The sequence below is a fragment of the Myotis davidii genome, unplaced genomic scaffold (assembly GCF_000327345.1).
Source record: "Myotis davidii unplaced genomic scaffold, ASM32734v1 scaffold59, whole genome shotgun sequence".
In the NCBI taxonomy this organism is placed as follows: domain Eukaryota; kingdom Metazoa; phylum Chordata; class Mammalia; order Chiroptera; family Vespertilionidae; genus Myotis; species Myotis davidii.
This window is the reverse complement of record NW_006293001.1, coordinates 5,056,841-5,067,956: the sequence shown is the minus strand read 5'-3', so window position 1 is coordinate 5,067,956 and position 11,116 is coordinate 5,056,841. Positions and strand designations below refer to the sequence as shown.

The following is an 11,116-nucleotide window of genomic DNA, read 5'->3' as shown; positions in this document are numbered from 1 at the left end:
TGCCTTGCTCCCTGGTTCAAGCCCTGGCAATGTCTCCAATGCTCATTTGTTGGTAATCATTACACTGGGCTGCCTTCCAACGTGCAAACCCCCTGGAAGCCTCACTCCAGTTAGACAAACACACTCAAAATTACTGGGCCAGTCAACCCTGACTGAGGCAAGGATAGAACTGTTGGAGGACTATGAGGAACATACTCCTGGAGTACAGAGAAACAAATAGGGTTTAAAATTGCTTCTGGGTAGGCTTCGGTGGCCTTCCTCGCCTTTTCTCTTTCTTCTTCTAACACTTTCTATGAGAACTCATGATGGATTTATTGAAATAACTGTGGTAGTTTAGCTAGCCTGCTTTCTGACAATAGTTATTCTTGGGGTAGGATCCTCCCCAATATTGTATGCTAGATAAGTGTATTCTACTCATATCCCTCAGTACACACACATTTTCTTGGCTACAATACATTTAGAAACTTTTAGATCTTCTCACTTAGATTCCCTTTCTTTTTCTGCAGACTTTTACCTAGGAAAGGGATGTCTGTCGTCGATGTAGATATAGAACATCCCTTTCTCAAGACCCAGGGGTTCCTCCAGGGGTAAGGGTCTAAATCTCACAGAATCAAGTTATAGAACATGTGCTCCACCAAAACATTCAAGGCTTTACCCTTCTAAAATGCATTATTTTGTCAAATGTCTTCACAAATGCTATTGAAGTTTTTTAGCATTTGTGAAACAAATCTGTTTCGTTGTTTTTGAGAAATTTTAAATTCTTTATCCATAGAAATATAAACGTCATGCACAAAAAGTTAGCTTATTTTAAAACCTCTAGGGCAGTGATGGCGAACCTATGACACGCATGACAGAGGTGACACGCGAACTCATTTTTTTGGTTGATTTTTCTTTGTTAAATGACATTTAAATATATAAAATAAACATCAGAAATATGAATCTTTGTTTTACTATGGTTGCAAATATCAAAAAATTTCTATGTGTGACACGGCACCAGAGTTAAGTTAGGGTTTTTCAAAATGCTGATACGCCAAGCTCAAGTTTCGCCATCACTGCTCTAGGGTGATAAATGAAATATATGAGTCTATTTTTTTCTGTCTTTGAGTTGTGGATAGATTTAGATAAATTTGTGAGTTTTTGTATATACTAGGTGTACCGGTTAATAATGAGGATTTTTTCAATAGATGGAGTTACACATGTTTATATATATGCGATGATATGTATGCTATTTTGTTGTATTGCTCCTTCAGATTACCACTTGTTCTGATTGATGGCACACGCACTTTCTGAGCAGCACTCCAAAACGTATGAAGAAGTGGAAAATTGGGTCTCTGAATGGTCTGCCTCAAAACAACACCAATTCTATTGGGACGGTATCCACAAATTACCTGAAAGAAGGGGGAATGTGTAGCTAGCGATGGACATTACTTGAATAAAGCACTTTTGATGTTTCTCTTGAAATTATCGTGTTTTCTTTGGATTACAAAATCCACATTACAGTTAATAATATGGATTAAGTATTAACCAGTTAATAGTGGGGATTAATTATTAACTGATTAATGCAGATTAACTGTTAACCGGTTAATAGTGAGGATTAACTATTAGCATGTTAATAATGCGGATTAACTGTTAACCGGTTAAAGTGCAGATTAATTATTAACCAGTTAATAGTGTGGATTAATTATTAGCCAATTAATAATGCAAATTGTTAACTGGTTGATAGTGCGGTTTAACTATTAACCGATTAATAATGCAGATTTTGTAATCCAAAGAAAACACGATAATTTCAAGAGAAACATCAAAAGTGCTTTATTCAAAATAATGTCCATCGCTAGCTACACATTTCCCCCATCTTTCAGGTAATCTGTGGATACCGTCCCAATAGAACTTTTCTTATTTTGAGGCAAACCATTCAGAGACCCAATTTTCCACTGCTTAATACGTTTTGAAGTGCTGCTCAGAAAATGCATGTGCCATCGATCAGAACAAGTGGGAATCTGAAGGAGCAAGGTCTGGTGAATACAGCGGGTGGGTTAATACTTCCCAGGCAAGATCTTTTAACGTGTCCTTTTTTTTTTGTATTTATTTTTTTTAAATCATTTTATTGCTTAAAGTATTACAAAGAGTATTACATATGTCTCCTTTTTCCCTCCCCGCCCCTTTTAACGTGTCTTTAACTGGTTTTGAAGTGTGTGATGGTGCGTCATCATGGAGCAAAATTACTTTGCCGTGCCTTCTGGCCCATTCTGGTCATTTCAGGATCAAAGCATGGTTCAAATTGATTATTTGTTGTCGGTAGCAATCAGTATTAATGGTTCACCAGGTTTTAGAAACTCATAATACACCACACCTTCCTGACCCCACCAAACGCAGAGCATTGTCTTCTCCGAAGCAGTTTGGCCTTGCAGTCAATGTTGATGGTTGACCTGGATCAACCCATGATTTTGTGCGTTTGGGATTCTCAAAATAAATCCACTTTTCATCGCCAGTCACAATTCAATGCAAAAAAGACTTTCTTTCCTGCTGTTGAAACAACATTTTACTGATGATTTTTTGTTTTTCCATTTGTCTTTCATTCAGTTGATGTGGCACCCATAACTTTCAGCAGCACTTTTCTTTAAAATAAAGTATTGCTCTCTTTTTTTGGCATGAAATTTGACATTTTTAACTGTAAAAATATCTATGATGTTAACACCTTCAGGAGATTTAACATATGAAGTTTTGAAGCTTGTTTTCAATACAACAAAACAGCATACATATCAAATCGCATATATATCAACATATGTGCAACTCCATCTATTGAAAAAAAATCTGCATATTAACTGGTACATCCAGTAAGTGTCTTTTTTTTCTATGCTGTCTGCTTTATTATATTATAACCCAAATTTAAGTACTCTAATTCCCAAACAGATTCAGTTGTCTGAGAAATTCATGTTATAACTTTTTACCTGTTACTTTTATCAGGTAATAGAAAAGACCAATAAATGACAGTAATTGGGAACCTGACCTAAAGCGGAAAACCAGTTTTCAGCATAGAACTCATGAAAGTAATCAGTTAAAACATGGAAAACAGGTTTTCAGCATAGAGCTGGGAAGCAAATCCAATTCTGCCATTACTGCATGCGTTCAGCAATTATTTATGGCTCACCGACTCTGTTCTTTCTGATAAGCTTCTGTGATAGGAATGACATGCCTTAATAGGGTTTTACATTAGTAAATGCATCAAGAAAGAAAATGACATCTACTGCCTTTGATGTTTAGATCACATATTTTAAAAAGTGACGTGCACATTGTTTTTGGAGTATTTTTGTCCTTTTCTCAAATGATTGCTAAATTTGTTACTTTTATAAATAGCAGGTGAATGTTGTGGAACACAGAGACATATCAGTAAGAACATTATGTTTTTATTTAAACGTAATATTCTACTTAAGATGATATTTAAATACTGCCCATCCATCATTACACTTTTTTCTCAGCTAGTATATTGCCGAGGGTCGTTCTCCTAATTGTTTTTAAAGCCCAAGTAGTATTTGAGGCTCTACTCCATGCCCACAGGAAATGGAGGTGAACCTCAGATTTAATCAGAGTTAGCTTTAGTGACTCTGAATCAAAATCTGGGTGGGAGGCTTCAAGTCTTTTCTTGTTTTATTATGGAGAGGTCTGAAGAGTTCTGGAGCAGGGACCAGAGTAATGAGGGGAGAGGAGAGTGGTGGCTCCCGCTGTTTATCACTTGGTATGGAAGGATTTTAATCTAGGTCAGCCCAGAGCCACCCTGTTCTACCTCTTTTGTTAAGAGGAGCTAACCTTCCTAAGAGTTGTGTTCCATCAAGTGCCTGCTGCTGGACCTAACTCTGCTTCTTCTCCTGCGAGATGACCTAACACAGTTGGCAATGATGACAACTAACTCACATTTTTCTCTTCGGGGTCAGGCTTCCTTTTCTTCTCTGGCAGAAATATTACAATATTACAACATACAAAAATTTGCTACATTTTTTCGGTGTGAAGCAAGGCATAACGACTGGAAAAAAAAGTTCCTATGAACTAGTTTTCTCCTCTTAGGTATATTAGTACTTGCATTGTCTCATAAATATCGAAAAGACCCACGCTTTAGGTATTCTCCAAGTCCAAGTATATCAACTCCTTTTATTTACAAATGAAGAGGGCAGTATTTCATTCATGATGACATTCATTCAGCAAATATTTATTGAGAAACTTCTATGAGCCAGACAATGTTCTGGAGATAAAGCAATGAGCAAAATAGGAAGGAAAAACATCTTGGCCCTTATGGTCAACCGTAGCAGAAGCAAATGGTAAACAAGGTAAATAAGCCAAGTACATGGAATGTTAGAAAACTATTAAATGCTATTCATAAAGATCAATCGGGGAAGAAGGACAGGAAGTGAAGGGGGGTCAATGAGGAACTCATTGAAAAGGTGGCATTTGAGAAATGACCTGAAGAAAATGAGGGAGTAAGACATGACGTTTTTAGAAGAGTATTTTAGGCACAGAGAGCAGCAAATGCAACACTCTGGCACATCTGAGGAGCTGCAGGAAGGCTAGTGTGTCTGGCCTGGAGTGAGACTACATAATAGAAGGAGATGGTTAGAGGGCGCTAGGGTCCAGGCGGCCAATTGCCTTAGAAGTCATTACAAGGACTTTGGCTATTATTTGTCAATTGGGAAACTATTAGCAGGTTTTGAACAAAGTGACCTAATCTGACTTATGTTTTAACAGGATCCTTTTGCTGCTATGTTGAGAAAGTACTGTAAGAAAGCAATGTGGCAGCAGAGTCCAATTAGCAAGTTGTTGATGATAATTTGGACTATGTGTAGCCATGGAGCTTGGTGAGGCAATAAGATGTTATGAATGTGAAATGTGAGAGAGGGGAGATGAGGGTGACTCCAAAGTCACTGGCCTGAACAAATGGAAGAATGACCTGCTCTTTATTGAAACAGAGAAAACTATGAGAGCAGGGTTAGTTTTGATAGAAGAGGGTAGAGGAAGGGTTATCAGAATCTCATTTCCAGACCTGCCAAGTTTGAAATGGTCTTAGATATTAAGTGGAGATGAGATAGAGGCCCAGAGAGAGAGAGAGAGAGAGAGAGAGAGAGAACAGAAGATTACCAAGAGAGTGAGCACAGATACTGAAGAGAATATGCGTGTCTAAGAATTGATATGAAAAGCAACCAACAAAGAAAACAGAGTTCAGATCTGTGAGAATAAGAAATGTGGTAAACAGGAAGTATAAGAGAAAGGATTCTAAGAGTGGTCAACTCTGTTTAATGCTGCTAACAGGTCAAACAAATTAGTTCTAGGAAGTAACCACTGATTTAGTTGTAGTGAAGGTCATTGAGGACTTTGATAGAAACAGTTTTAATGGATCAAAGGTTGGGGTAATCTGATTGGAAAGGTTCAAGTGGGAGGTGAGAAATTGGAGACAAAAACTATGAATAACTCTGTTAAGTAGAAAGAGACAGCAAGGGGACATGGCTCTGGCCAGCCTGATGAGGCAGGATTGTCATAGGGTCTGCTGACAATCACATGAGCGTGAGCATTAGCTGTGCATAGAGTTGTGACCTCAAATGACCTTGCGTAGGCTAGACATATAGATTTTTGAAATGTTTGTCATTGATACATTCATGCTAAAAAGAGAAATATTAATCAAGCAAGCTCCCTTAATGTACAAATATTCTTCCCTTTTTTAGCTCTTATTTTATGTCCAACATTTTCTCCAGATTCTTCTTTAAAAGTTAGTTTTTAACGGTATCATTCAGGACTCCTACACTATGATTCTTTGTTTGCATACCAGTCTCTCGTCCTGGCCTAAGTTTCTTGAGAAGGCCCATATTCAACTTTTCTTTACATATCCATCTCATAGCCCAGCTCCTGGCACATGGCGGACACTCCATTTATGTTTTTTGAATGAGTGACTTTTATGTTCCATATTGTCATAGGATGTGTTTGAGGTCAAATTAGTGTCTTCCTAAAGTTTGCTATTAATTTCCAAATAGAAATTGTGCTTGGTCATTTTGTTTTCCATAGAGTTCCTGTGGAGCAGACGTAGTGAGGACAGGCTCTCTGAAGCTCAGTAGCACATCCATTGGGAACTCATCTTTGAAAAGGACAAAGCGAAAGGCACCTTCCCCACCCTCCCAAATACCCCTGCATCAAAGTGATGAAAGCCACATGACTGGTAATGTTACTTTTCCCATTAACATTACATTTGTATTGTGTTTTGTTTAATATAGACAGTAAAAATGATATGTTACTAGTGGCCCAGTGCACGAAATTTGTGCATGGGGGGAGGGGTGTCCCTCAGCCCAGCCTACACCCTCTCGCAATCTGGGACTGCTGGCTCCTAACTGCTGACCTACCTGCCTGCCTGATTGCCCCTAACCACTCTGCCTGCCAGCCTTCTTGCCCCCAACTGCCCCCCCTGTCAGCCTGCTCACCCCCAACCGCCCCCCCACCCCCTGCTGGCCTGATCACTCCCAACTGCCCTCTCCTCCAGGCCTGATCACCCCTAACCACCTCTGCCTTGGCCCCAACACCATGGCTTTGTCCGGAAGGACGTCCGGATGGTCTCCTGGTCTAATTAGCACATTACCCTTTTATTAGTATAGATAAATCATGTCTTTTTATTAACAATAATAGTTAAACTTAGGCTTTTAGTTAAGTTTAATAATAACACTTAGCCCCTAATTATTCTCACTTAACTACCTTTTAAAAATCCGCAACATGACAAAATGAAATGAAAGGATTGTGCAGCTCCATGATCCTAATGAATATGTGATGATTTGTAAATCTGTTCACAAAGATGCAGCCATTCAGGATTGACTACATGTAGGAATGGAAATCTAAGTAGGTTAGTAAAATGGCTGTCTCTTTCGGAATTATATAAAAGTAAGCTACTAAGGCATTGTTTCTTTTGTAAGTGTGACTTGTTTCCAATTTGTGCTGCTTCTGTGTTCTAGCTCTGCGGTCAGTGCCTGCGGTTCCGACGGACAGTGTTTCAGAAGCAAGCTCTCCTGAGGGGCTGCCCAGCCCAGGTGTGTATTCACCTTTACTCCATATCATGGAATTAAGGTGAAGGATCTTTTATGACAATTGAGGAATAAATCGGGTATAATGTTCTGTATATGAAAGGGATACAAATGCTTTGACTCCATTTCCCAGATTTTATTTTATGAAATGAAAATATTTTTCCCTGGGGTCAGGGCATGAAATAAGCACACTCAAAATTTTAGGTCTGGTTCCTTGAGTCAGTTCCCTACATGGTCTCCTGATTTTTCCTATGTAATGTCAGGTTATAAGTTATTAATCTCCTTTCCAAGAATAATGATATATCTTGGTGTGTTCAGAAGAAAACTTACATGAAGATGTAAAGCACCATTTTTGTAATTCAATTGGTCATCTATTTTCAGTTAAAACATAGTTCATTCTTTTCTTTAAAAAATTTTTTTTTACTCTTTATTGTTGATAAAACACCATTCTTCATGCAACTGTCCTAAGTATGAATTTAACATGCAAAGTGTTCCAATCTAATGGTAAAAACTTGTTATTATGAAATATTTTTATTATATGTTCTCATTTTAGATTCCCAATAAATGAAATTCAGGTAAAAATAAAATAATTCAAGTTGATTCTGTTTCCTAATATTTTTAAATAAAAGCTACTTATTAGTAGCTATTATAAAAATGAGTATGGTAAAATTTCTTAATTCTTAGACTTAATTTAAAGTTAAATATAAATGACTATGATGAGCTGATGATGTATAATCAAAAATAGAATATTATTATGCCAGTAGGATAATTTGATAGGCATGAAAATTGCTTAATATAACCTTACCTAATTTTTACAATTCATATTCACAAATACAGGGAGAACTCAGAAGCACCCAAATGTTCCTAAATCTTTTATATTTAGGTGATATTTAGGAGTTGGAATTTTGACACAGCTTACACAAAAAAATTCTCCTCTCTCTAATTAAAAGTATTACCATTAGATACCTAGTAATGATTTTACCTAACTTTTACCCAAAATGATATTAGTGGTATCATTTATTTCAAAAAGGAAATTTATTACACTATATCACACAATATAAGTGAAATAAGAAAATTCGGAAGTATTAGAAGAAAAGGTATAATTGCTATTCAAACTTTGCTTGATATCTATTTCTCTTGCTTTTTTTTTTCTTTTACCTCTTCTTGTTTAATGCATGGGTAATTGTGCGCTAACAAATCTGATTCCTTCCGAAATACTTCTTGGTCTCTGCCTGCCTTAACTCTTGTCTAAGTGCCATTTCCACAGATTTTCCTTCTTTGGCAGAAGCCTCACTTGGCCCTGGGCTCCCCAGTCATGAACAGTGCACTGTGCCCAAAGGGGCAGACGACATCTCTCTCGTGGAGTGCCCTGAAACGCCCGAGGCAGCCGCAGCATCTCTGACATGTAGGTGACCGGGCCTTTCTTGAGATGTAAGATGAATGAAATCAGTGGTTCTGCAGCATTTCAGTTCCTCTTCTATTTGGCTTTCTTCTTCTGTGGCGAACTATTTGAACTTTATTACTTAACTATAAAAAATACATGTTTTTCTTTCTTGAAGTTCTCTTTTGTTACCTAGGCATGGCTTATTTTCTGTAGTATTGCTTTTGATTGGGATTTTTATATTTAAAATGTGGGAATTATTTTGTGACCAGTGGCAAAACTTTATAGTTAGGTAATACTTGAATGTTATAAATATTTTCTCAATTTTTCAGTGACTCAGAAAGAGTCCTTATCACCTCAAGGTGGTTATTTAAAATTAGTATATTATCATACACTGCTTATAGGAATGTACAATCGTGTGGCCAGTTTGGAAAATAGTTTGGCATGTTTTTGTTTGTTTGTTTTAAATAAAATTTAAGCATTTGTTTTCTATATGACCCAGCAATCGCACTCCTAGCTATTTTCTCAAGAAAAATGGAAACTTATGTGCGCACACAAACTTCCTTGTGAACTATTATAGAATTTTTATTCATAATTGCCAAAAGCAGGAAACAATTCAGTGTCCCTAAACTGATGAATGAATAAAAATAACTGGTTGGTCCATACATCAGAATACTAACATCTATCTGTAAATAGGAATTAATAACTAATTCATGCAACAACATGGATGAATCTCAAATGTATTATGTTAAATGAAGGAAGCCAGATTAAATGGCTAGATGCTGTATGGTTTCACTGACATACTGTCTGGACATAGGAATAATAATTACCAGGAATTGGGATTAGGGAGTGGGGTTGATCACAAAGAACATGGATTGTTTTGTGTGTGTGTTTTTAATCCTCATCCAAGGATATGTTTTTATTGGTTTTTAGAGAGAGAGGAAAGAAGAGAGAAAGAAACATTGATGTGAGAGAGAAATATTGATTGGTTGCCTCCCATATGCGCCCCAACCACGGATTGAACCCACAACCTAGGTATGTGCCTGACCAGGAATTGAACCTGGAACCTTCTGATGTATGGGGTGATGTGCCAACCAACTGAGCCACCAGACCAGGTTCAAGGCAGGGGGATTTTGGATATTGATGGAATTGTTCTAAATCTTGATTGTGCCGGTGGTCATACAACTATATATCTCTGTCAAAACTGGATATTCCAACATATATTCCAAAAGTGATGAATTTTTTTAAAAATATGTTTTATTAGTTTTTTTACAGAGAGGAAGGGTGAGGGATAGAGAGTTAGAAACATTGATGAGAGAGAAACATGGATCAGCTACCTCCTGCACACTCCCTACTGGGTATGTGCCCGCAACCAAGGTACATGCCCTTGACCTGAATCGAACCTGCGACCCTTGAGTCTGCAGGCCAACGCTCTATCCATTGAGCCAGGGCTCCAAAAGTGATGAATTTTACTGAATGTAAATTTTACCTCAGTTTTTAAAAATGAAAAAGAAAACAACTCTGTCTGGCAGCAACTACAATAACGTCTGGCCTAGTTAGCACTTTTTTTTCTGAATGAATTTTAAAACAGCAACTCACCAGGCTAGATTTAATGTAATATAATTCTACTAGAGGCCTGATGCATGAAATTCATGCAAGAGTAGGCCTTCCTTCCCCCGGCTGCCGGCACTGGCTTCCCTCCAGCACCCAGGACCCAGGCTTCCCTCTGAGCCCCAGCTTTGTCCAGAAGGATGTTTGGAAGGACAAAAACATACTAGGATCCTAAAAGTAGTGAAACTTTAAGCTTTAATAACTTATAAGTAAAATGCTACAAACTTAGAAAATCATCTTCTGAAAGTTAATACTTACATTTCATTTAATGTACTATATTTTGTGAGTTTTAAATAATTTTAAATATTTTCTTTTTCAATTTTGTTATCTAATTGAGAAGGACTGGAAAACTTAAAAAACTATTCGAACTATATAAAGCTAAGTAAGTAAAAAAGAAATGTCAATAATCACACTTTTAGGTTATGTTTTTATAATATTTTAACATTTATATTTTGGATGTTGTTAAATCTTCACTAAGAATTTGAGCACTGTTGTTTCCACATGAATATTCTTCCTCTATAACTTTTGGAGCTGAAATATGATAGTTGTGATGTAACGTTTGTGAAAATTATTCATCTTTCACAGCCCTTAACCCATTTTTTTTATTGTAGTCCTCAAATATAGCCATCATATACGTCTATTAACCCATACAAAAACAAACTTGATTTAATACTTTTTAAAGCTTGAGGAAATTTGTACTAGCTAATCAACCAACTGTGAAAGCTATTTTGGATTAGAATTTTTTAAAAGGAATCACAGACTTTTCTATGACATTTAATAAAAGGAAGTCTAAATAACTTTAGAATTATATGTTTGAGATAATCTGATTATATGTTAACATAATTATTCATCATTAGAAAAGTATTCCACTATTAGTTTTGAACCAGAATTTAAGAGTCTAGCTAATTTTTATTTTAAAAATTCCTTCTTTGCCAGGATTGTATAGCATGAGTGAGGCAAATTAATATTTAGGATTCTATCTTCATTTCTTTGTAGCTGGAGTAAGCTCTGATTACAGTCTTGAGGAGATAGAAGAAAAGGAAGAACTGAGTGAAATGAATAAAGATGAGGATGAAAAAGT

The 11,116-nt window shown here is 36.7% G+C and overlaps 1 protein-coding gene across 1 annotated transcript in view; it reads left to right on the top strand.

The window, feature by feature from the left end:
* COBLL1 (cordon-bleu WH2 repeat protein like 1) overlaps nucleotides 1–11,116 on the top strand; it is a gene marked incomplete at its 5' end in the record, with an annotated part of 145,816 nt that overhangs the window by 117,351 nt on the left and 17,349 nt on the right. Inside the window, 4 exons of the mRNA XM_015565778.1 lie at nucleotides 6,043–6,193; nucleotides 6,975–7,049; nucleotides 8,311–8,448; nucleotides 11,032–11,114. Of these exons, the coding sequence (XP_015421264.1) occupies nucleotides 6,043–6,193; nucleotides 6,975–7,049; nucleotides 8,311–8,448; nucleotides 11,032–11,114 (447 nt within the window). The remainder of the gene's footprint in view (nucleotides 1–6,042; nucleotides 6,194–6,974; nucleotides 7,050–8,310; nucleotides 8,449–11,031; nucleotides 11,115–11,116) is intronic.